The sequence below is a fragment of the Periophthalmus magnuspinnatus genome, chromosome 12, assembly GCF_009829125.3.
Source record: "Periophthalmus magnuspinnatus isolate fPerMag1 chromosome 12, fPerMag1.2.pri, whole genome shotgun sequence".
In the NCBI taxonomy this organism is placed as follows: Eukaryota; Metazoa; Chordata; class Actinopteri; order Gobiiformes; family Gobiidae; genus Periophthalmus; species Periophthalmus magnuspinnatus.
Window position 1 is genome coordinate 13,532,711 of NC_047137.1, and position 27,468 is coordinate 13,560,178.

Below are 27,468 nucleotides of genomic sequence, written 5' to 3' on the forward strand. Positions count from 1 at the left end.
CCAGGCCTTCAACGTCCACAGAGCTACTGCTACACCCAGACGCTCTGCTTTAGCCTGGTCTGCTCTGCTCAATAATTCAAGAACCAACCTGTCATGAAAATAAACAAGGATTCTGTTCTAGACCATTTGGGGTCAAAACAACATTTCTGGAATATTACTGTGAATTTGTGTGTGCAGCTGTTAACCTGGCCAGTCAGATGCCTCTATTTGTCAGTCACTACGTTCACATGCACAAAGAATTCTGCCCTTAACTCTATAGCGTTGGATGCTACCGTCGCTGATAGACTCGCGATTGCGCATTTTCCATTACCGTAACTCAGCAACCGATTGTGCGATCATGTAAATTCAAACGGCATCTCAAAGCAGAGGCACGGGGCTCTTTAAATATGTTACTTATTTTACCAAAGATACAAACTCATAAGCTGCAGAACTTAAGATATTCTTTAGGAGACATTCCAAAAAATATGACCTGGCAAAATCAATGTCTTAGCTGCATAAACACCTGACATTTTTTTACAGGAAGGGCTGTAAAAACCTAACCCTAAGTACAACATTCATAATCTCTTGTATAAATGTTGATTATTGTTCATATATGTAATTTAAAGTGTTTCTGAGCTGGACAGATAATTTTGTCAGTGTTTGCTTGCATAAACGTTACTCAAAATTACAATTGCTTTCATATTTTTCTTCTACTTAAACTGATATTACACGGTTATTTGATGCATCAATGGAAAAATAAAGATGGATTTGTAAAGTAGAGGTAGTTGTGTGAAAAAGGGCAAACGTACATATATGTTGATACCTCCTTTAACATGATTTTTATTGCAAAAAAAAAGAAAAAAACTCTAGGTGAGCTATAATGGTCTATTATGTACTCAGTCAATTCAGTCTTTGACCCAAAACCTGTCAGACCTGTAACTTCTAGCCTTAATGAGCTTTATACAGTCTGTGGTATAAATAGGGGCTATGAGGTGTTCAGACGCTTGTAGTAATTTAGCACCAGCACTAAAACATTTCAGCTGTGATTGCTTATAAAAACAGCTATCACACATATAACGACACTGATTGAACTAGAAATAGATTAGAGACATCTCATTTACGTTGAACACTTGATTTTCAGAAGTTATTTGCCCTCCGCAGCACAAATAAAGCACACAGAAGCTCTTGAACTTGAACGCAGCGAACCAAAAACAATGAAAGAACATGTGCTAGTCTATGGCATTAGTCTGTCTGCAATAAAACGACTGTAGTTCACCATCATCTATCAATCTATCAGTCTATCTATCAATGTGTACAGCTCTCCAGTGCACAGAGCAAACAGACACGGAGTAAACCATTCAGACAAGCCACAGAGACGACCTTGGGCAGATCGAAAACACAATGCAATGCTGCCAGCGCAGTCTGGTGCTGAGGAAAAGGAAAAGCTAAAGTAGCATCTTTAGCCCCAAAACAAAGAGCCAGTGGATTGTATTGTAGAATATGTTCCACATTTGTGCAGGCTACCATAGAACTGTGCTATAAACCATGATCACTCTAGTATTAGAATGAATATGAATTATACATTGAAAACAAAAACATTAATTGATGTCAAACCACAGACATCTAAGACAAAACCCCCAGTGTATAACTAAAACTCATGCATGCAGTCCAGTTGTCCTGAGAGGAACGTTTTCAATGTTACAATTAGGTAAGAAAAATTAAAATAAAATATGTTCCAGGCATAATTCACGGTTGAGAACGATGACCTTACCCCCAGTGTCCACCCCGGTTCTCTCACCTTCATCATGAGGACCACCGTGTTGAGGGCGATGAGGGTCATGATGGCGTACTCAAAGGGAGGAGACACCACAAACTTCCACAGCTTGTACTGGTACGACTGTTTGTTCTCTGGCATGTACCGCGTCAGAGGCTTGGCGTTGATGGCGAAGTCAATGCAGGCTCTCTGGAAACGAGACACAGGACGGCGTGAGGAATCAGCACAGCAAAAAAGAGAAACTAAACAAGGAAGAAATCAACTGCATACATTTAACCCTGATGTAAGATCATTTGACTGGTTTAGAATGAAGGTCTAGATTTTTAGAAACAGTTTTGCAGTATAAATAATAAAAAATCACAATTATCTGTCCATAAAGTGAGATATACTTTGTCAGGAATGTTGCACAGTATGGCATTAAACCTATCCATCTTGTATTTATGAATTAGCAGGTTTTTATGGTTTTAAATTATATTGAAAAACTAATTCTTGCTGTGAGTGGTGTCACCTTTCTACAGATCTGACTTGTAACTTGTCTTGATTGTGTCACGTAATTGGCTCCACAGACATAGATACGTTTAATGCCATATTGTGGAACATTCTAGGCCAAGTAAGGTTCATTTTTGTCCTGTGAATGTGACTTTTTTAGTATCGATACCTGCTCAAATGAGGATCTAGTTTTGATACTAGCTTTAGTATTGATTAGTATCTGATTTTCGATACTTTTGTGCAACTTTAAGTCATATTTTCTCACTTAAGATACGACTAAATCAATCTAAACTAGCCAAAACTTTTGAAATCAACTAAATCAATATTAATATTTTGAATCCCAGCCATTGTAACTCCTATCAACTCTTCTCTTCTTGTTTTGCAGTGTTCCCTTTGTGAGATGTACTATCCTGCTAACAAAGACATTTAAAACATGAAAGCACGCAGGGACAATGGTACACTATTTGTAATCCCGGGCGTTTTGTGAAATCAAAAGACGCAGCCGCAATTTACAGGCGTCTGATCGGGGGCCAGTGTTCCCGAGACAAAAGGGGAGTGATTTTAAGCAAGTCCCTGTGAAGTCCAGATGAGAGGGAGCCAGGCCAAACAAACCGAGCTGTGTTCAAACCGCTGTGTGGAGGAGGAGGGCAGACGAGAGGAGCATAGGAGCAGACGTGGAGGGGTGACACTGTGGGATACAAGAGGCACTCCAGCTAGTTTGGAGTTTGGACTGGCGTCATTGGTGCGCAGTTTGGACAAACAACTAAATAAATATTGGATGTGAAATGTGTGCAAACGCTGGTAAGATATTTTGGGAACAAGTTGGAACTACTACAGGATGAACACATTTATTTAGTTTGATATGACGTGATGTACGGTTACACTTTTAATAGCCTTAATAAAGCATGAACAAAGACTTCTCTGTTCCTTGGGGCTGTGGACTCTGAGGACTTTATGTTTTGATTAGTCATATTGTGATTTTAATGTCTTTCTCATTCTGTAAAGCACTTTGAATTACTTTGTGTACAAACTGTGCTATACAAATAAACTTGCCTTGCTTTGCCTATTGAATTGTTGAAGTGTTTTAACTTTTGCCATTTTTGCATATCGTTTAGATCGAGGAGCAGCGTTAACGTTACACGCACGAAAAACCGCCTGCGGCATGGGAGCTGTGCAGAGACATGGACGCACATCAGGTAAACAAGGCAGACAAGTGAAAGTCCGGTGTGATGGACAGCTGCTGAGGAATGCTCCGGGTCAGTGGAAGACTTCTGAGAAAACAAGGCTGAAGTGTCGCAGGTAAAGAGTTTATGTTTTATTGCTGCTGCTTTGAAAACAGCACGTAATTATCTCATCTGTCCTTGGGGGTCATTTAAAAGCATTTAAATCAATATTAAATGCCCTATTAGTGCGCAAATGGTGTAAAAAGTTTGCACCTGTCTCTCCAGCGAGCTCTATTATCACACAGTTTTGGCTCTCGTAGTTGTAATAAATCTGGCAGCACAAGTTAATTTGCATTTCGTCCGTCTCACACTTTGCACATATTGCCAAAAATGCCCCGTTTAGCAGATTCATCCACTCATAAGAGCAAAACTGTGCACAAATTTTAATATTGATACTTAACGCTGGGGGTGTTACTTCTCTAATGGTGGAATATTTAGGAGTTACCATGATGATACAATGCACACATTACCAAACACTGTCAAAAAAGTGAGAAGATTGTCTGAAAAATCAAGAAAAAAAACACCAAATTAATTTAAACAACACATTTTCATAAGCCTGTGATCAATACGAGCGATCATGGTCCTGTTTAGGAATCTGGTTTTCAACAAAAAGGTGAGAAAGAGAAGCTGAAACACTGATGGCTAATGCTAACTAGCTTGTGAATGCCATTTTTTGTGTGAAAGACTTGTTTAACAGCACAAATCAGCTCACCTGTTGTACGTCTTTATGGTCAGATTGTGTTAAAATAAAGCTCAGATTAAAGTTCATCACATCCCCAGGGAATGTTGAGGACATCAGCTGCAAATTAAGTATCAGTTTCCACTTATAATCCCATGACATACCTCGTTTTTCTCCAGACTGCACTCAGACATGGCTTTATCCCCCTGCTCCTGAAACGTGATGATGATCAGAGCCACGAAGATGTTGACGAAGAAGAACGGGAAGACCACGAAGTAAACCACATAGAAGATGGACGTCTCCATGCGGAAACCCGGGCTGGGACCTTGGTCTTCGTAGGTGGCATCCATGGAGTGTTTCAGCACCCTGGACAGAGACAGAGCACAACGTCTACTATCAAGTATCTACCATTAAGTACTGGTTAAAAAAATGATTTAAACCCTGGTTGGACAAGGGCAGCAGATACGACATACACTACCAGTCAAAAGTTTGGATACTGTTTTTCATTTCTGTTTCTTCTTTATTTCCAGGATCGTAGATTGTCACTGACGGCATTAAAACTATGAATGACACATGGAATTTGGAAAAAAAATCTGTTTTGCAATTGGCATTTCTTGACCCAGACATGGCACAACTGTGAAGTGAAAACCATTTAATTTGAATTTATCAAGAAGAAGAAGAAGAGAAGGCCAAAGGTTTGCAGTGCTGTCCACAAAACAAAGGGGGGCTACTTTGAGGATTCGGATATAAAATATAGAAATAATATTGTGTTATTTAACTTTTTTCTTTGCTACATAATTCCATATATCTTGCTTCATATATTTGAGGTCTTCAGTATGTATATAAAATGTATAAAGTGATAAACTTAAAGAAAAAATGCACTGAAGAGGTAATTCTGTAACTGTTACCTGGCAACCGTAATATAAACAAGAGCTTAAACTTGTCTAAATTGAACTTGAGTTTTGATTAGACAAATAAAATAAATGACAACATCTTTGTTTTATTAAATTAATGTTTAAACTGACAGACAGATTTGATTCAATTGTTCAAACTGAAAAGTGGGTGTGTGTTGAAATTATGCATCCACATAAAAGGCTGCGCTACAATCATCTGTGCGGATTTGTGTGTTGGTTCAAAATAAATCAGTGTAAAAATGCATAAGATTAGAAAGAAAAAAGATTTGGTTTATGAGATTCAGTTTTGAGGAACCGTTTAAAAGAGGCGTCCTGTATTAGCTCAAGAAAGTTAGCAAGGCAGCTTTGCATAGCCTAAGAACTGAAGTTTAAAAAAAGTTAAAAAGTGCATTGTTAAAATCACATATTTTGCAGTGTAAGGTAAATTTGAACCGAATTGAGACCTAGTGGTGTGTAAACGTCAATGATCAGTTTGGGTCTACAGCCCATCCTGTGAGTAAAGCCTGTGGTTCAGACAAAGGACAAAGACATTTGACTGTTCTTCTGTGTGTTTAAATGGCACTCGTTAAAAGAACTTCATAAAATTAAGATCAAACGCATTTTTCTCATAAGGATAAAACATGAATTTGATTTGAAAATAGTCTTTTAAATCATGTTTTTGCCCCATTTCACAGTGGCTTAAAACACATACTGTAAGCAGACTGTGTAATCTTATTTTAATAGATCTCTTCATCACTCTAGGAACTGTGATATGTCTTATACCTGTTACATAGAGAATAGAAACAGCATTACTTCATCAAATGTTTTCAAAGACTTTAAATGCAATGTAATTCTAATTGAGCAAAACAGATGGTTTCAATGGTTTAAACGTTATAAACTCTACGTACACAGTTGTATTTATCCATTATAATGTTCAGTTCATAGCTTAGTCCCTCCAGCTGAGTCCTCATGAAGATGCACTCAATTTTCCCCTAATAATTGAATGCATGCAGTTCCAATCACATGAATAAATTGCCAATTCTCACGTGTTTAAAAAGCCATGCCTCGGATCTGCACACTTACACACGGTTACTCTAGACGCTGGATATTCTTGACTTCAATGATTTTTAGTGCATATGACAGGTTTTCATTTTATGCCTTGATTTGGTGGGATCTGCGGTAAATATTTATCATAGTTTTACATAAGTTAAGTGGGAAGCTGCAAGTAGAAAATTACAGTAAGTAGAAATGAATTCAAAAAAGAATCCATCTTCTTCCGTCATCAATAGTCCAAACTAAAATCGAGGGACAATTTTATCACCTGCAACACGTTTTTCAGACAGTTCAAAAGGTGATTTAACAATATTATTTGTCAAAAACGCCCTAATGATTATTGCGTAAAATGGCCAAACTAGGGAAAATTAGGTACGATATTTATCAAATCTTAAATACAATCACGTTAAAGGAACTGTGTAGCCAGCGCTCTTATAGTTTTTAAAAAAAGCTACCACAGTCACAACTGAACCTGCGTTGCCAGTGGTAGTGACATTTCAGCTCCGCGAGAGTCATTTTAGGTTTAAACCAGCAGGATTTCAGCAGCGAAACCCAACCCAACCCAAATGAGAGACACATGTGAGTCTCATTCAACATAAAAACAAACAATTTGTCCATCATGCCCGTTGTTTTTGTAATTAAGAATAAATCAGCCGTACGATTGCTATCAGTAAAAGCTATACTTGATTTGAACATATCTGGGGACAGAATGAGGTCAGGTTTGTGGAATCTAAAGTCAAAATCTTACATACATTTCCTTTCATGACCTTTTAGTAACACGTGTACCCAAACCAGCCTTTTGCACTTTAAGTTGTTTTTCACTTTAGACGTGCTTCTTCCCGTTTCCCGCCGCGTTGAAGCTGATGAGAGCGACACAATAGCTGCTGATGTTTTGGTTTGTGGTTGAGCCGAGAGCTGATGTAAGGAGGCCTGATTGCTCCTTCACACAATACGCTGCAGTCATTAGGCTTAGGCATTATTCACTGTGCTGTGACTGCTCCTCCGTGTGTGACAGCTCCCATTCCTCAGGACAGAAATACACCCATTCTGATGTAACCCGTGACTTTTGTATACGGTCTTTGCTGAAGTAGGGCTGGGCAATGTAACAATATGATCTAATAGTGAATTATGAAACAGCGTGGCCTTGTGACGATGTGTGAACATGTGGAGATGATTATACAGTAATTCAGTGCTTTTCTGTTTAGAGCCCATATTATCCTATATTTGATCTATGTTATAATGTTGTTTCCTCATCAAAAACATGCCTGGAGTTGTGTTTTGTTTCATCCACACATGTTTAACACACAAACCCTGCATATATCAAACCGAAAACACTCTGTGCCACCTTGTGATGTCATCGTGGTAATACAGCTGTGTTTTTAAACTCCGTGCACCTTTACTAGAATCTTTTGGATGATTTCAGACCTGAAATTTCCAATCTCTACTGAACACAAGGTAAAAAGGTAGCTGTTAACTTGAAAACTACCACTTCATGACATCACAAGGTGGAACAGAGCATTTTGAGCTTTGGAGATGTGGACAGACTAATAATAAACGTGTGTGAATGAAACAAAACACAACTCTAGGTGTGTTTTTGAGGAGGTAACAGCTTTATAACACGACTTAAATCTCACAAGAAAGAGTAAATTTTGCGTAATATGTGACCTTTAATGCAGCTCTAAGATCAAACTCATAAATGCTGACTACATTTCCCCAACCACGCCTCCTTTTGTCAGCTTCTGGGTGACAGGTTGGTTTAAGAAATCACAGAAGAAGAAGCCATTTTGTACAGCTTTAGTTACAATATAATTAAACCGGCTTGTTCATGATTTTGAACCATGAGAGAAAAACAAATTTCAGAATGAACTGTTATCTGAACTTCATCTCTCACTACGATGATGAACCATAACACAGAAACAGCTGTCTGGGTTGTCCGCACACACAAAATAATCTCTTTTTTGGCTGCTTTTTCATAGTAGTATAGTATAGAATAGGCCATTTTTCCTAAACTGGAGGAAAATATTCATGTCCCAGCCTTTAAAGTCCTATGCTTGTCTGCTGGGAGCACTCACATTGGCCAGCCTTCTCCGGTAGACACAGTGAAGAGCGTGAGGAAGGCCCACAGCACGTTGTCGTAGTGGAACTCGTACTTCTTCCACTCCCTGGGCTGAGCGGCCACGTCCTCCCGATCGTAGTCCAGGAACTGACCCCTAGTGACCACACAGACAGCAGGTTAATATTCATGGATTTCAGGACCTCGTTCGGACTGTTCTCCATTCAGAAGATATAATATTTTTTATTTAAATTGCTTAAATGTCATGACTACAGAACGGGGAAGGCCATGAATACAGAGATGAGTAAAGTATTTGACCAAAAAAAGGACAAAAAGGGCATCTGGAGCTAAAGCCGCAGTATCAATAATAGTATCGTAACTCAAACAGCTGGATCGTTGCATCTCTAAGCCCGTCAGCACTTTACACTAACAGGTTAAACATTTTACAGATATTTCCCCCATGTTTTAGGCAGATGATGAGCAGCAGAGAGTCACCTGCAGTCCTTCTCCAGCCCCTTAGACTCGTCGGTGCAGTAGAAGAACTTCCCTTTAAACAGCTGCACCGCGATGACAGCGAAGATGAACATGAAGAGGATGTAAACGATCAGGATGTTCAGGACGTTCTTCAGGGAGTTCACCACGCAGTCGAACACCGCCTGAGAAAAGAGGGGGAGAGTCAAACACCGCCTGAGAAAAGAGAGGGAGAGTCGAACACCGCCTGAGAAAAGAGAGGGAGAGTCGAACACCGCCTGAGAAAAGAGAGGGGAAAAAGAGAGTCAAACACAGCCTGAGAAAAGAGAGGGGTAAAAGAGAGGGAGAGAGTTAAACACCGCCTAAAAAGAGATTAAGAGTCAAACATCGTCTAAGAAAAGAGAGGGAAAGAGTCAAACACTGCCTAAGAAAAGAGAGGGGAAAAAGAGAGGGAGAGAGTTAAACACCGCCTGAGAAAAGAGAGGGAGAGTCAAACACCGCCTAAGAAAAGAGAGGGGTAAAAGAGAGGGAGAGAGTTAAACACCGCCTAAAAAGAGATTAAGAGTCAAACATCGCCTAAGAAAAGAGAGGGGGAAAAGAGAGGGAGAGAGTCAAACATCGCCTAAGAAAAGAGAGGGGAAAAAGAGAGGGAGAGAGTCAAACACCACCTAAGAAAAGAGAGGGGAAAAAGAGAGGGAGAGAGTTAAACACCGCCTAAGAAAAGAGAGGGGTAAAAGAGAGGGAGAGAGTTAAACACCGCCTAAAAAGAGATTAAGAGTCAAACATCGCCTAAGAAAAGAGAGGGGAAAAAGAGAGGGAGAGAGTCAAACATCGCCTAAGAAAAGAGGGGAAAAAGAGAGGGAGAGAGTCAAACAACGCCTAAGAAAGGAGAGGGGAAAAAGAGGGAGAGAGTTAAACACCGCCTAAAAAGAGATTAAGAGTCCAACATCGCCTAAGAAAAGAGAGGGAGGAAAGAGAGGGAGAGTCAAATACGGCTTAAGAAAAGAGAGAGAAAAGAGAGAAAGAGTCAAACACAGGCTGAGAAAAGAGAGAATGAAAAGAAAGGGAGAGAATCAAACACTGCCTAACAAAAGAGGCAGAGAAGAGAGAGGGGGAGAGTCAAATACGGCCTAAGAAAAGAGAGAAAAAAGAGAGGAGAGTATCAAGCACAGCATAAGAAAAGAGAGCCCTCAGCCCTCTGCACTCTGCTCACAATCACTACACTCTTCTCCTTCATTTAACAACAAAAACGATCTTAGAGGCTGTAAAAACGTCTAAATGGGTCATTTAAGAGGGAAACTTGTCAAATAAACTCAGAAATACAAACACTGCATTTATCTGGGGTCACAAGTGAATAGTGGTGCATTTATTTAATCAAACGTATTGTCAAAATCTTTTTTAGAGCGTTTAAAAGAACATAACTTTGCCCTTACTGGGTCTTTTAACACAGACTAAAGACAAAACAACAGTCTGTTCTATCCACAGAGCTGTTTTCTTGCATCTGCAAAGGGACAGGAGGGTTAACTTTTTCATTACGGGATCACAATATCGGGCAACTGGTATCCGTGATTTTGGCCTATACCGATGTTATGATATAGAAACTGGGCTGATATATCGGTGCATCCGTAAGAAAAACACTACTTTTAATATATTTACTACTTACCATCTCAAACCCAGTAGTACAAAAGGAGATTCTGTGCATACTCTACAGGCATTTCATATTTCATTCTTCTACAAACATGAGTGCGCCCATATGAGTCTGTGTCCACCTGTCAGCCTCCCTCTGTCAGATATCTGCCTCGGAGCAGACGGGTGTGTGTGTGTGTGTATATGTGTGTGTATGTGTGTGTCCACCAGCCTATCAGTCTGTTTATCAGCCTATCTCCCTGTCTCTCAGCCTGTTTGTCTGCCTGTCTGTCTGTCAGAGCACCCAGATCACAAAGAGCTGCCATCTCCCATCTGCCTCAGTCCTCTCCTCCAATCCCCCCATTCACACCCACAGCCTTGAGACCAGCCCCTGTCACTGCTGCCCCGATTGACCACATGACCTTGTACAGCTCAAGGCAGATTACTTCTTTTTTTACAATCTTTCGGCCTCATTCATGAAGCATTCTTACAAACATATTTTACTTAAGGCCTTCTTATCAACATTTTTGGTATTCTCTCCCTCTTTGTTGTCTGTGGAATCGCTCGGTCGTCCAGGTCTGATTCATAGCAAAGGACGAAGTTTAAATCTGACAGCTGGACAAATCGTTGTAGGAGGGAAGACGTTTCTTCTTCTTCTTCAGTTCTGGTCAGAATGCTGGTGGACATTGCCTTACATCTATCTGAAGGGAGGAGCTAACTGCACTGAAACTGTAAACATCTATTGTCTTCAGTTTCAGCCTTAACGACCCTATTCAACCATTGATGGCCCTCCTATTGTTCCTTTTTGTTTGCTTTGGGTCTGAGGATCAGTGAGAGATTGTCTCAGGAGCCCATTCCTGTTTAAGGAAGGATTCTCTTTCCTAACAAAAATAGCTTCCTTAACTCCTCTATCAAACCATTTCTTTTCTCTGGCTAAGATCTGAACCTCACTATCTTCAGAGGAGTGGTTAGTGTCTTTGAGATGGAGATGCACATCAGACTGGGGTCCTGAGCTGCTCTTACACCGGTGTTGATACATCCTCTTATGGAGCGGCTGTTTAGTTTCTCCAGTGTAGCACTCACTGCACTCTTCACTGCACTGAATGGAGTCAACTACATTACTTTGTGGCTCAGTGTTTTGTCCTTTGGGTGCACCAGTTTCTGTCTTAAAGTGTTTGTAGGTTTGAAATAGACCGATCTCATGCTGTCTGAAAATTCTCTCAAGTTTTTCAGACACACCCGCAGTGTGAGGAATAGTTACACCTCTCCTTCCTGTTTCAGATTCCCTGCTGTCCTGTTTTTTTAGCTCCCTTAGATCTATTGAAGGCCCATTTTGGATATCCACAAGCAGAGAGGGCTTTCTCCACATGTTGTTCCTCTTTCACTTTTCCCTCTGCGTTTGTGGGCACCACTTGAGCTCTCTCTCTGTTACTTTCATATCACATGTCCTCTCGAGCTCATATATGGAGGTTTAGGGAGTGTTTCTTAGTAAATACATATTAATTTGTATGTAAATGAAATGTAAATGTGTGTGGTGGTGTTTGTATCTGGATGTTTGTGAATTAGATGCTGCTCTCTTTTAAGGAGACATTTGGCTGCTTAGGAACACGCTGTGAATCTGGTGCAGAGTTCTCAAAGTGGAAGTGACAAACATGTTCCAAGAAAAGAATCATGGATGAGGCCCATTGCTCTGAGTGTGGGCATTTTCGGGATAGGACAAACTCTCGTGCCACAAGATTGTGCAAGATCAAATTGCGACAAGATTCTACACACATGTGAAATACGGTCTTTTCAATTTGTTTGCTTATGGATGGGACAAAAACAAAACATTAAATAAAAGAAATACAAAAAGAAATACAAAATAAATTAAACTGAAACTGAATTACACAATTTATACTTTAAGAAAAATTCAAATCTGTCAACTTGGACAAAACGTTGTAGGAGTGAAGACGTTTCGCTGCTCATCCGAGACGCTTCTTCAGTTCAAGTCAGATTACTGCTGGACCTATCCTACAAACAGAAACTGTAAATAATAGGTGTGTTAGTTTCAGTGTAGTTAGCTCCTCCCTTCAGACAGATATACGCCAGTGTCCACCAGTAATCTGACCAGAACTGAAGAAGCAGCAGCTGAGGATGAGCACCGAACCGTCTTCACTCCTACAGCGCTTTGTCCAGTTGACAGATTTTATATTTTTCTTTTGCTGTTAACTTCACTTTACCAAAACAAGTACTTTTACTCTCCATTGTACTGCTTAGCACATTTTATCACATCCACCCCCACCCGTAACCCCAGTTCTCTGTGGGAGTGTCTGACCTTGAGCTTGGGCAGGCGTTTGATGGTCTTGAGCGGTCTCAGCACTCTCAGGACTCGCAGGGACTTGATGGTGTTGATGTCTTTGCCCTTGGTCCCTCTGTGTAGACGCAGAGTTTGGTTTAGTTTAATGCAAAAATAACCGGGGATTACACAGCGTTTAACAGGCAGCTGATGGGACTTAGAGAGAGTTAGTGTATCATGCATAGGTTTACATGTGTTATTCTACAGAAACTACATGATTTTGGAATTATTTCTTTGACATTATATTCGCAAAATTAAAAGGGATAGTGTTTTTTCCAGATCTCTCCATTTCAATTTGGATTTTAACTGCTTTTTACTAGAACGTCTACTTCTGCTACATTACTGCAACTACTACAACAACTACCTACTGCCTACTGCTTTTTTCTCTCAAACAGAAAACACTCTGTTCCACCTTGTGATGTCATGTGCTAAAACAGGAAGTGCTCCACTGTGTTTTTAAACTCCACACACCTTCACTAGAAACATTTGGATAATGTCAGCCCCGGAGTTACCAGTCTCTACTGAACAAAAGTTAAAAAGTAGCTGTTCAACTTGAAAACTACCACTTCATGACATCAGAAGTGGGAACAGAGCATTTTGAGCTTTGGGGATGTAACAAAACACAACTACAAGTATGTTTTTGAGGAGGTAACCACATTTTAACATGGCTTAAAGCTCACAAGAGTCCATTTTGCGTAATGTAGTACCTTTACTTCCTGCACTACTGCTACTACTACACTACTACACTTCAATACTACAACTGCTAACAAGTGCACATTACAAATTCAATTACTACTCAAACTCGCATAGCATATATTTCAAACTACTACTACTACAAAAATTACTGTACAGCTGCTATTGCAACTCTCTCTCTGCTAAAATTACTGCTAGTACCATGGGCCTCGTCATCATCATTATCCTCAATTATCTAATCAGCGCTGCTCAATCACGTTCACTTATAAATCATGTTTTTTTCTGTAGAATAACCAATCTATCACACAAAATGCCTCCCATCGCAGAACGCAAAGAAGGGGGCGGTTCTTTGCGGGAGCCGGTGCTGTCTGCCCGGAGGATGTGTCAAGACCAGGGGAGGGGGGGGCCCCAACTCACTCTTACACTAATAACACAGAGCGGAGGGGCCGTCACTCATCGCCGCTGTGACGAGGGGCCCAAGGATGCCGCATGGGGCCCCAATTAATCAGTCACGCACACATCACATGCTGTCAGCCCACACCAACATGGCCGCCCCTTCTACTCCCGCGGACGAGCTATTTTTACGGTTCAGAAACTACAACTGCGTGTGCGTTTTTTGGTTAAAATAGATCTTCCGTTTTGAGTGCTTTTCTGTATCGTGTGTTTTATGGTAAATGTGGCTGCAATAGTTGAACGTAGTAGTGAGGATAAATGTAACAACAGATATATCTGGACATTCTTCTAGGTTGCAACTAATATTTATATTTTAGTCAGACATTATTCTCTCAATCTGTCAACTAGTCAAACGATTATTTGTATTGTACATTGAGATTTTTAAAAGTGACAGTATCTAACTTTCTGTAGGTGGAAAGTCAATTGATTCCGTGGAAATAGAAAAAGGTAAAAATCATACTACAATTTCAGTCTCATTTTTGTTTCTATCCTTTGAAAATACCAGATTTTGTGCATTATTTTGTGTTTTATCCTTCCAATTGCATTAACTTCACATTATAAATCAGATGTTACGTCCCGATACGTCCTAAATCTCTTTTCTCAAATGTTTTTTAACTCCTACTTGTTGAATTTCTTGGACCACAACTTTGTACTTCGACTTGTAATATTATTTTGAAGTAGCATTACTTTTACTTGAGTACAATTTTTGGCTACTCACTCACCACTGACTAAATGAAGTAATAAAAGTAGTAGTAGAAACTCAAGTAAAGTAAAAAAAACAAGTAAAAAAACATGAAAACCTGTCATATCTACTTTAAGATACGGACATTTTTTGAGAATCCATTTTTTTCCCTCCCTTTTGTTCGATCTTAGACCCAGAATAGCAGTCTGACCACGGATTCCTCCCTAACCTCTCACACATGACCTGAGACACCTGATTTTCACTCAAGTGTGTGTAACTCTATGACAAAGCCCTAATGCTGCTATTTTTACCCGGGACGACACAAAACCTATACAGAAGCATACATTGGTTCCATACATTCCCAGCTCGAGGGGTTATGTCTATTTTCTATGTCCATGAAAAAAAAAAACACAACCAGGTCTGAGGAAAAGGCATGCAGCGCTCATGCTCGGATGCCCCGGTAACTGTGGCATGCAATCTGCAAAACATGGGGGGAAAAAAAAACCTGTCAGAGGACATCTTTGCTTTTTAGAACGCATTGACGGCATCATCGCATTCCCAATAGCTTTCAGAAGGAAGGAGGGAGGGGCCAGAGGAGGGGCGGGGTCACAGGACAGAGGAGAGGGCTGTGATTGGTTGAGGTCAGGGTCAGTAGTCAGTATTGGGTTATTGCATCGAGACGTGAGATAAGGAGACGGACGCTGAGGGCTCCACTGGCTCAGCGAAACAAAGAGTTGAGTCCAGACGTGGGTCACCTCTGGAGTTTGGCTTTGGAATGACTTTAGATTGGAAGGGCATTTGTTTCCTTAGAAGTATCATCTCTTGAACTTTAGTTATTCATACTTTTATACGTACATACTTATACACAATTCATCAAGATTTTGCAGGTTTTGGTTCATTTTTTAAGCTAAAAAGGGGGTATTATGAAGAAAATTGACTTTTTGGAGCTATTTACAATGTTAAAATGTACAAAATAATACACCACAACTTCACAAACCTGATGCAATGTGAGGTAGTTTCTAAAGAAATGCACGCCGATTGTGGTGATGTCTCTCTGAAGGAAGAGTGACTTAGCGCGGAGAGCAAAGGGAGGGGGGACTCAGAGCGGCAAAAACGTACCACACTAATGTTTTAACAGGTTGTTTTCAAGCATTAAAAAAAAACAGAAAACAAGGGAACATGGTGATCTAAACAAGTAATACCCTGTAGAAAAGTAATACCCCCTCTTTAATTTCACCACATGATCAAAAGAATATCTAGTTTAGTAAAAAAAAACTAAAAAACAGTGGAGATATTATATAGTGTAAACAGTAAATGGTTGGGACTCAGACTTGCCACAGTGAGCAGAGCCTTATCAGGACTGAACGAGGTCTAACTGTGAGTGAAGAGATGACAGCACCTGGATCTATCGACTGTGGCGTCTAATCTGCTCGAGCTCTGTTTTACATGAGCTTACACACAAATCAATACGGACAACTGCACCTGAGCTACTGCTACAATCAGACGATCAGGGGAGAAGGAGCGGACATTGTGGGGTTTAGATAAAACAACTGTCTGTGTGTTTAAGGCCTTTATGTTCACGCTGCAGTTCTTCCTGTTCATTGATTATTAGTGAAATAGGTTAATTGTGTTCCCTCTGCTACATGGAGTTTTTATCTTTATCAAGACAAAGCAGCAATTTTGTAGTTTTTGTCATTAAGAGTATGTTATCAAATGGTGAACAAGACACAACATCTACACAACACAACAATAGAATATAATTTAAGGTTTAAGGTTTTTATATATATTTTAGATGACATCATATATCGTTTTAATAAACTCTGAATGTTCAGTATTATTTTTAGAATTTATATGTTTCTAGGTATAATTTTTTACCCCTGTCTATTCTTCCCTCATAATCCTGTTATCACTATATTAAGTATTATGTTCATTAAATAAATAAATAACATACCCAGTTTAACAAATTAGCAATTGACCAATATCTGTTGGCCAATATATCGCGCCAATATTTGCACTTTTTAGAATTGTTATCGACCCTAAATCTCCAGCATATATTCAATTTTGGCCAACTAGAGAAGGAAATGGAGGAGGAAAATCATTGGCCCAAAATATCGGCAGTTTATCGATTGTAAGCAGTTGGTCTACGGTATGTGCCATAAAAAATCCTTATTGGTCGATCTCTAAAAATAATAGTAACCATAGATTTTCATTCATATATAAAACATTGAGTTGAGAAAAAATATATTCCCTATAACTCCGCATTACTTTTGGGACTATGTTGTTGTGGTTTTCATTCTGCCTGGAGAGATTCTGTTTATTTCATTTTAATATAGTTCTCATATAGTCTCAAATCTAAAACCCCTGAACCTGCACAGCCTCTTCCAACAGCGCCCACTCTCCATCCTCCTGAAAGCTTTGAGGGCCCAATATTGTTTCTCATTCCAGTCTCAATATTGGCGCGTGGCCCCTTTGAAAAAACAGGCATGTTTGGATGTTCGGGCAGGGAGGAGGTCCAATCCCAAACGTCATTGGGATCAAGAGGAATCATTCAGGGCGAGCTGTGTGCTGAGGTCTGGGGACCGGGGGATAAGGGGGCGTTTATAAAGGTTTGTATTGGAGCCCGGACGTTTCCCACCTGGCAATGCTCTGCTGAGATCTGACAAGAAGAACAGTGATAAAAGAGATTTCAACAACACGGCAGGACAGCACAGTACAGAGCAAAAAACAGGAGAAAATTACAGCTATAAAAATAGAGAAAGAAAAGGGTGATTCTTGTCTTTGGAAGCAGCTAAGTGACAAAAGATGGGCAGGTACTGTATGCAACATGTGCCCCTGCTGGATTAAAGAAGGAACTACAATCATTTTGAAATCACTTTGCTGATTGGACACTTACGCAGTTTAAAAACTACCATCTAAAAATACTGCAGCTATATTTTTTTTTTAAGTAGAATATCTGATTTGACCATGTTTACTTAAAGGTTCTGTACCCCATATTTTCCCATGTATTTGAGCAAAAAGTGTGTTTCCCCAGTACAAATACGGGAGCACTTGAGGTCAAAATAAGTCTGCTGTGTACTGTCTGCATGTAATTATAAAGTGCTATATTGTCCAATAATCAGGGAGTGTGTGGTTAGCATGGTAGTTGTTAGTTTTACAGCTACGGCAAAACTCCGCTTTGGTCTCAGAGTATTTAAAAACTTGGTGATAATTAGGAATCTCAAAATGTATAAGGTAAGCAAGGAATAACTTTGGACCACTGCAAACCATTTAAAACAGACTAGTTCTATTTTTTGTCTTTTTTTGAACAGCAAAAATTAGGTACAGCGCCTTTAATCCTTATGTTTTTGTTTTATTTATAAAGGTGCTCGATGTAACTTTTCTGGTGGAGGATGAATTACCTGCTTGTCTCTATGTAAATGCTATAACTTTGCCAGGAACGTTCCACAGAAAGGCATTAAACTTACAGTAAAATGCATTTTCGTGGCATCAAACACCTGAAACGAATGCCTTACTGCGGAACACTCGAGGCAACGCAATAACGTATCCATGGAGACAAACAGGATGCTTCTTATTCGTGCATACAGTACCTTTAATATTTCAGACTTCTCTTAAGATTTAATTCTTTGAACGCTGGATCAAAAAGATATAATTACAGTTCATTATTACACTAGTTATTACAAATGCAAAAAAAACATTGACATAACATCCATCCATAAAAAACACAACATTTTAAATACAGAACATTGCAATGACAGAGATGCGAGACAGATCCATTCAGACATATGTTTGTGGATGACTGAGTTTCATAGGACAACACAAGGGGACAAGTGGACAATGGGTTATGTTCATATGTTAATGTAGTGCTCAAAGACGCACACAAAAACGGTCTGGACAGTCCACTCCGACCTGACCCCAGGGAGCAGAACTCAAATAGACCTCTGCACCTGCAACACGGCCCCGGAGGAGGAGATCTGCTCTACGGTCAGGACTTGGATCAATGGGAAAGAATATATTGATTAACCCAGCTCATTAAAAAGTGGACGTCTAGTCAAATATTCAATTTCTGAAGCCTTAAGCAAATCTATATGAAATCATTATCGCTGCGTTTCAGGTGAAGTGGCAACAATCACACCATAGACTGTGTAAAGAAGAGGACTCGGTGAGTGTGACGTCGCCCGCGGAGTTCAGCTCGGTTAAATGACGCTCCTCGATGCTGCTTCATTTTGGGAATTCTGACCTCAAGTATCACAGCAATCAAATAAAACCAGCTGCTCTTCAGACGGTCAGCTGCTCTGGCTCTGCATTTGCATCAGGACAAAAGACAAAACACTCTACAGTCGTCCGTGTTCAAGTATTTGAGAAAGCTAATGCTAAAGCTAACGCAGACTTCTTCCCTGCCCCTCAACAGCTCAAATCTTGTTCAAAAATAACATTGGTAGCTTTTCTGGTGCGAGGTCGACCTACTAGTGACCTACTTATCTCCATGGAGCTAGTTATAGCTTTGCGTGTTGAATGTTCCAAAGCACAGCATTGTTTAATTGTATTTTTTAAGTATTTCAAATTGAATGTTTTATCTTGTGGCAAAATCCATAATAAATAATCTTATACAGTTCCCCCAGCCCATCATTTTAAACTGTTACTTCTCATTTGAATAAAGCAATTCGCATGTTTATCGGCACTTTCCTTTGACATTTATGTTTATTCAGACTTCATGACTCAATATGGCAACACTATTCCTGACCTATAAAACACTCCCTGCCTCATACAAAGACCCCACTTCTAATTACCGACGATTTAGGAGCCCAAATGTCAAGGCAGAAAGAACAGACCCATTTGATGATTTCACCAGAGCAAAATGAGCCATCAGCAAAACACGGGCAAACAAAAGTTACATCACCCCCATTTCATGTTTCATTTGAATCTGAATAGAGCTGCGCAGAGATCAATTATCTTCACTTTTGGTATATTCTGTGGGTGCTCTGTAAAGTTGACAAGCCTTTTTAAGCCTTTTTGCTTCTGATAATACAACACGGCCATGTCCTCCACTGCTAAAAGTCAAACATCTACATTCAAATGACTACAACTATGACTAGAAATGTTAAAGCAGCGGAGGAGAGTGCGCCACCTGCTCGAATCCATGGACATGTTGTTGCTTTGCTGTGAATATTGCACAGTAGGGCATTAAACCCTTTAAGGATTGAGTACATTATAGATCATTGCAGCTCACCTAGACCTTTTTTTAGCCATAAAAATCATGTTAAAGGAGGTATCAGCATGTACTTTTGCCCTTTTTCACACAACTACCTCTATTTTACAAATCCATCCTTGTTTTTCCATTGATGCATCAAATAAGCGTGTAGTAAGTAGTTTAAGTAGAAGAAAAATATAAAAACGAATGTACTTGAGTAACTTTTATGTAAGCAAACAATGAAAAAAATATCTGGCCAGCTCAGAAACACTTTACATTGCATATCTGAACAATAATCATCATTTATACAAGAGATTATGCATATTGTACTTAGGGTTAGGTGTTTACAGCTCTTTCTATAAATAAATTTCAGGCGTTTATGCAGCTAAGACATTGATTTTGCCAGGTCATATTTTTTGGAATGTCTACTAAAGAATATCTGAAGTTCTGCAGCTTCTGAGTTTGTAATCTAAAATAAGTAACATATTTAAAGAGCCCCGTTCCTCTGCTTTGTGATGCCATTTGAATTTACATGAGAGCACAATTGTTTGCGGCGTTACAGTAATTCAAAGTCCGCAACCGCAAATCTATCGGCGGCGATAGCATCCGACGCTATAGGGTTAAACGTACATATCTCCAAGATCAGAACCGTGAAGAGACACTGTGACAGTAAGAATAATTGAAAAGATAGATGTGTTAAAGGCCATAAAGTTTCCAGGCAATTCAATAACAACTCCCTAGAGACACGCAGGTAGTGGACCCTCCGCCGGAAAAGTTACATAGTGCACCTTTAACCTAAATGTCTTAAGTTCTGACACGATAAGTTAACTAATAATAAAGATATAACTAACAATGCCAAATACGTTTCTACATTGTCTTTCTACACAGCCAAAAAACAACATTACGTTAATTCAGTCTCATTTAAAGGAACAGTATGTAACTTTCTGGAGTAGGTAAATCACCGGCATGATTCCATAGAAATAAAAAGTTGAAACCAAACTTCAGAACATTCAGAATATTATAGAAAAAGTGACAACATTTCCATGAAAACAAGTAGGAGGAGCCCCCTTCACCTCAAAAAAGAGTCAAGTTTGTGGGAATAACAAGCCCACTCACAGTAAAGACGCATTTAATCTATTTTGGGCTAAAAGTTACATACTGTGGCTTTAATAGAGCTGCTTTTTCCATTACCACAGCTGCCCTGGGGCTTACAGGCAGACAAGTGGCAGCCAATCTGTACAAACACAGGTTATATTTGTGTTACGGAGATGCAGATGCCACACACACACACACGCGCGTTACGTAAACAGTGAAATGCCATGGACTTTGATGGGCGGAAGTGGCCGATAAGAGATGACACAATCTGACATTTGCTGTAGACGCGTGGAAATGTGGAGATGGGTGGACAGGTGGTCAGGTGGGACAGGGGCGCAGATAGTGGAATGGACAGGTACAGAGACAGACTTTACCCCATGAGGCTCCTGTAAGCAGTCCCAGCCAGAGGACAGAGGACAGAGGACAGACAGAGATAAGACAAAAGCTTCACAATCACTGTTAGGTGTTTGTGTCTCAATGCGAACGCTGATGCATGACAAATATTAAAATAACACCACAAACTGAAATAATCTACACGTAAAAACAATCGGGTAGTCTTTACTTTCTTCAGTTTTTATTTTAATAGCTTGTTTTATTTATATTTTAGAGTCCAAGTAAAAGTAAAAGTAGCATTAGCTTTGAGACACAGTGAGGTCGCTAGCATGCTGCTATGTAAAAAAAAAAAGTATTAATGTATAATATAACTGTCTAAGTAACAAAAGAGTGGACTTACGAGCAGGCGAAGGCCACCAAAGCTCCACTGACCACAATGAAGTCCAGAATGTTCCACAGGTCTCGGAAATAAGAGCCAGGATGGAGCAATAGGCCGAGGTCGATCATCTGCACAAACACAAACATTCAAAAGGCTACACACCTTGTCCAGGGCTAGTTTACAACTAATTCAGGCCTTATTTGGTCCTTGTCCTCATTTAGTCTGGGTATGATACTGGTCCAGGCCTGGTTTAGTGTTCATGATTTAGTCCTGGTCTAGTCTTGGTTGTGATTTGGTCCAACCTGCTTCTCAATTTAGACCATGAGTAGGACTGGTTTATACTGTGTTCAGTGTCGGTTCAGTCCTAATCAGAATTCTGGATTATTTCTCCTGGTTTAGTCCTGATTGGGTCCTGGTTTAATCATAGCCCAGTCCTGGCTTAGTTGTCCTGGTTTAGTCTGGGTTTAGTTCAAGTTTAGTCTTAGTTTCGTCCTGGTTCAGTTATCCTGATTCAATCCCGATTCCATACTGGATTAGTTCTGGAGTCCTAGTTTATAGATACCCCAGTCCTGGCTTAGTTCTCCTGGTTTTATCCGGACTTAGACCTTGTTGATACATATCCAAAGCCTGGGTTAGTTCTCCTGGTTTAGTCCAAGGTTAGGTCAGCTGAAGTCCTAGAGTGCTGGTTTGAGTCACGTTTAGTCCTGATGAAGACTTGGTTTGGTCCTGTTCGAGTTCTGGTTTAGTTCTGGTCTAGTTCTGGTCTAGTCCTGGTTTTGTCCCACTTTAGTCTGAGCTTTTATGTGGTCTGTGTGCTCTGGTCCAGTTCCCCTGGTTCAGTCCTAGCCCAGAATTGGTTTCTTGACAATATTTACCACAAACACGCATCAGTCTACAACCCTCATCCATCTAAATGTGAGAATCAATCCCCTGTAGTCCACTTGGCTCCCTACACCCACTTTTATTTCTTGTATGTTATTTATTTGCTTTAAGTGCTGCCGTTGAACATACAGACAGGACTCATGAGGGACCTGTGTACGTACGCACTTAAACAAGCTAACATGGTTTATTTACTCACAGAACAAGCCTGCGTCTTTACACTGTATGAAATATGAATTTAGATCATGTTTGCTTCTCCGTACGGCACATTATGTAAGGGCGCTCTGAGAAAATAGCCACTTTATAGCGTACACTGCATGTCTATGTTTATTAATGAAATGTTTGTGTAGGGTAAATGACTCAATGGACCGATGAGATGTATGTATCAGTGTATATGAGGTTAGACTACTCATTTCACTAGAACATTTCACAAACATCTTCTCTATTTTTTTTTTTTTTTTATGTTGGTGAACTTCCATGTATGTTTCATAACTGTCACCTAGCAACCAAGGGCCAAAGCATGTCTGAATTGCTGTATTTTTGTACTTTTCTTCCACAAACTGCCATTTAAGTGGTCATTGTGATAATCAGTTTCAGCGAACAAACAAATACTTATTCTGAATTTTGACATCAGCTGCTAAAAAGACAATAACAAGACGTTGGCTTCTTCCTGGGCCCCCCACAAACTCAGAGTGGATAAACATTGTAAATGATATATATGTAATGGAAGCGATTACCTTCTCAATTCGCCTCAAGAAACCTGTTTTCATTAAATTATGGTCTAACTGGGTTAAATATATTAAGCCTTTACGGCCGGACTTTGTGGAGATCCGGCCCAACTAGCTCATCCTGCTGTAAAAGAGATGGCCCCTCACTCTCTCTCTTTTTCTTTTTTATTTATTATACGAGTCTAGGTAAAGTGCAGCTACTGTTTTCTCTCTCCCTTTGTACAAAGTTCTGTTTGTGTATAATTTTTGTGACTGTGGATAGATTTTGTATTTGGTTTAATGGTTTGCCCCGTGTATGTATTCCACTGTCCACTGAAAATAAAGAATTACAAAAAAAACAAAAACCCTGCCATTTAAGTGTTGGAAACTGATAAATATTTCCCACGGGTGCTATCTGAGAAAAATAAGAAAAGCTGTTATATGCATTTTAAAGGGCCTATACTCAAACCATGATTGAAGAACATGTTTCAGAATGAACAATTAGCTCGTTTTTAGTTTTCTGTTAGTCTGATGTTTGCCCATTAGAGAAACAACTGTCTGGGATAGTCACTGGCAGTTATTTCCATATGGTTCTCATTTGACATCATTTCTGCTTGGATAAAATTATCAAAAGTCAGTTCATATTGTATATTTGACATGCTATGAAGCCTTTCGCAGTTCTGTTTGTAAAGTGAAATATTTTCTGAATCAAATTGCATACTGGTTTGTTATGGTTTCCTTTCCCATTAAAAAGAACACTAGAGTTTTCTTTCTGCTAGAATGAAAATACTGTTGATTTACAAAGGTCATAATTATCACCACTCTTACCTTGATGACCATCTCGAAGGTGAACACTCCAGTGAAGACGTAGTCCAGATACTTGAGCACCTGCAGAGAACAAATCAAATCTGTGAGGGTGATTGAATAATACACCACAATTTGTTGCAACATCTGCGCTGACAGAAAAAAAATATGAAAGGGCCAAAATTACTCTATTTTCTGATCTTTTTATAATGTTGTTGTTGTTTTTATAATGTCTCTCAAACAGAAAACACTCTGTTCTGCCTGCTGATTTCACGAGGTTATACAGGAAGTGCTCCACTGTGTTTTAAACTCAAGACATCTTCACTAGAATCATCTGGATCATTTCAACCCTGGAATGGCCAATCTCTATTGCACTAAAGGTAAAGGTAGCTGTTAAAACTACCGCTTCATGACATCACAAGGTGGAACAGAGCATTTTGACCTATGGAGGTGTAGACTAACAATAAAGATTTACAAACAAACATGCGTAAATGAAACAAAACACAACTCCAGGTATGTTTTTTGAGGCGGTAACAGCATTATAACACGGCTCGAAGCTCAGAAGAGTCAATTTTGCGTGATAAGTTGGCTTGCGTAAATGGTAAATGGTTATATTTGTAGAGCGCTCAAAACTCAAAGCTCTTCACATCGTAGGAATCACACGCACATTCCCACACCAGTGTACACAGACACTGGGGCAAGGCGGGTTAAGTGTGTTGCCCGAGGATACAGTATTTCACCTGAGGGAGCTGCTATTGAACCACCAGCCAGGGGTCAGTGCATCTAAAAACTGTATCATTGACATTTGAACCGCCCACCTTCAGATTAAAGGATGAACATGATCAACTCAGCTACTATACAGAGATAATAACCACAAACAGGACAATTATTCAACTAGAATAATTCCTACTTTCCTAATACACTACTACTACTGCAATTTTAAAACTATAGCCCCCTTAAGATCTTATGTAATCACAATGATACAACCCATGTGTCTAGTGTGTCCAGCTCCTACATACGTGTACATACAGAGCACAGACGTGGACTACATGTTCCTCTGGCCTCACTGTGTCAGCTTCACTGCACACCCACCCACGTGCACACTCCCCCATCACGTGCGCGCCCCCCATACCCCCGCTGCCCTGACTGCAATTTTAATTAGTTGTGCTTGTCTGTCAAAATACGGCATCTCAAGTCCACGTCCCTCCTCTCATCAGTTATAGTTTAAAATGAGGCTGCTGCGGTTAGATTCAAAAGCATGGGGATGATGTCACTACTGCACATGTGTTTTTAGAAGCATGGAAAAAAAAAAAACACAAAAGTGTGTTCTTCCTCCAGGCGTGTGTCAGCATGCATCAGCAGACACGTGTCAATCCAACCTAAAATGTTCATGTTTTTGTTCACGTCTTTTTAAAATGATAAAGCGCAGATAAAAGATGAAGTGCCTTTTGGAGAAATGTGGATGGTGGATGTGAATGAATCTCAAAAGTGGCAGAAAACAAACAAACCAAAAATGAAAACAGCAGGCAAATGAAACCTTGTCTACGTATTGATGCGGTAGACTGTAAAAAAAATATGTTTGTGTAATTATATAATTCTTATCACTTCTTCATTGTTCTGTCTATTAGCAGCTTGATTAAACCAGATTCCAGTTAGGGCCGGTTGATTAGGTCTAAAATAAAAAGATACACTTCAGATTTTAAAGTGATTTGATGTGCATGTGGTGGATGTATGTATTGTGATTTGCTCACCCCTAATATCTACTATTTCCCTGGCTGTTTCTTACCCTGTGCAGTTGAATGCCTCTCTTATAGGCCGTTAAACATGCTCTTGAGTAACCTTTTTTATGATATTTCATGTTTTAGAAGTTTTTTTCTGGTAGTATTTATTTGGATCCTCATTAATATTCTTCCTGGGGTCCAGAACTTCACATAATGGCTTCTGACAGGCACCTTGTTTCTACATGATTTCTACAATACTGGGGTTATGTTGCCATCTACACTCAGATATTAATTTATGGACGTAAAAACAGCACAAGACGCTTCCAGACTTTTACCTGTGACGTCACAAATCTGAGAATTTCAAAATCACATGTTTTTATGGGGCTTAGAATGAATGAACTTACTAAACGTCTCGTCATAAGAACAGTTTCTTCCCCTCTGCTGTTTGTCTCATGAACACTTTATAATATCTGTACCACTGACACTTTAGAATATCTGCACTAAACTGGACACTTTACAGTACTGGTCACCTTAATAATCCATGTTTGCACTATTTTTATGATGTTGTTGTATATATCTACCTCTAAGTATTTTATTTTATTTTTAAACATATCTTTTTTTACTTTATGCATGCCCTTATTTGTACTTATTCAGTGTTTTTATGTTGCACTTTATCACCAAAGAGAGTTACAAGTTTGTGAGCTGTGTTCACTGACGATGGCAATAAAAAGTCTTCTGAAAAAAAACAAAAAAACCCCCACAGATTCATAAAACAAGTGTGATTAAAGCAAAATACAACTATAAGTATGTTTTTGACGAAGGAACAGTGTTATAACATAAATATAAATGGTTAAAAGCTACAAAAAGTCTACGTTGCACGATATATGTTCTTTTAAATTAGACCAGGTCAGTTATCCGATGTTCCCGGCGTGCATGTAACCATAGTGACTGTTACGTGCCACTCACATTGTTGCGTGGCGCGTTGGCCTGCACAGGGTCCTCTGCTGCCAGGGCGATGCTGCTCATGGTGATGACCAGCAGAATGCACATCTCGAAGTAGCGCAGATTGACCACGTAGTGACACAGCCTCCGCACGCTGCAGGAACACAAAGACACATGGGGACAGGAGGGGACAGGGGTCAGGTCAGGCCCAGAGGCAGCGTGCAAAGGCAGAAGGATAATGACCAGCAATCAGTCAACAACTACTGCTATAGGATGTGAAAACAGCTCCTGACGAGGGCTGTCAAAAGTATCGAATATCAGATAGTAATACTAAAATTACTATCGAAACTAGACACAATTCAATGGTAGATTGCAATTCACAGGTTGTGCGTCCCTGTCCTATTGATACTTTGCTTACTCTGTTACTCAAATTAGCCTTTAATCTGAGCTTTCTTTTAACGTAATCTGACCAGAAAGAACTGATTTAGCAGGGACTACAACAGGCGAGCTGATTTGTGCTGGTAATCAAGTCTCAACTGTCACATTTTTGTTGAAAATCAAACACAGAAGCAGTACCATAAACGCTCATACTGATCACAGGCTCCTGAAAATGTGTTGTTTAAATCCATGTTGTATTTTTCTTGAGTTTTCAGATGATAAAACGTTTTGACAGTGTTTGCATTCTGTCACCATGGTAACTTCTGAATATTCCATCATAAACATACAGGCAGAAAAAAACTGTAGTAGACAAAAGGGTATGACCTCATGTGAACCCAACCTATTCACTGCGGTGCATTCACTGACACTCGGACTGTGACTGTATCTGACCAGCAGCCTCTCTAGAGTCTGTAGAAATCAATGGAGTCCCCGAGGTCAGTTGCACCTCTGTTATTGATTTATCAGATCAGGGTCTGGATAAAATGTGCACATCCTCTCCTGAAAACGTCAACTTCAACTATCGCCAACTACTTCAAGAAGTGATTTTCAATGGGTTTGTGAAAGCTACGAACGAGACTG

At 39.7% G+C, this 27,468-nt stretch overlaps 1 protein-coding gene across 1 annotated transcript in view; it reads right to left on the reverse strand.

Moving 5' to 3' along the window:
• Positions 1 to 27,468, reverse strand: part of cacna1bb (calcium channel, voltage-dependent, N type, alpha 1B subunit, b) — a 194,469-nt gene that overhangs the window by 39,002 nt on the left and 127,999 nt on the right. The window contains exons 24-33 of the mRNA XM_055225690.1: positions 26,476 to 26,605; positions 23,813 to 23,872; positions 21,420 to 21,526; positions 21,061 to 21,072; positions 17,039 to 17,059; positions 12,555 to 12,651; positions 8,639 to 8,799; positions 8,163 to 8,300; positions 4,309 to 4,510; positions 1,778 to 1,942 (exon numbers count right to left, since the gene is read on the reverse strand). Coding sequence (XP_055081665.1) covers positions 1,778 to 1,942; positions 4,309 to 4,510; positions 8,163 to 8,300; positions 8,639 to 8,799; positions 12,555 to 12,651; positions 17,039 to 17,059; positions 21,061 to 21,072; positions 21,420 to 21,526; positions 23,813 to 23,872; positions 26,476 to 26,605 — 1,093 coding nt within the window. The remainder of the gene's footprint in view (positions 1 to 1,777; positions 1,943 to 4,308; positions 4,511 to 8,162; positions 8,301 to 8,638; positions 8,800 to 12,554; positions 12,652 to 17,038; positions 17,060 to 21,060; positions 21,073 to 21,419; positions 21,527 to 23,812; positions 23,873 to 26,475; positions 26,606 to 27,468) is intronic.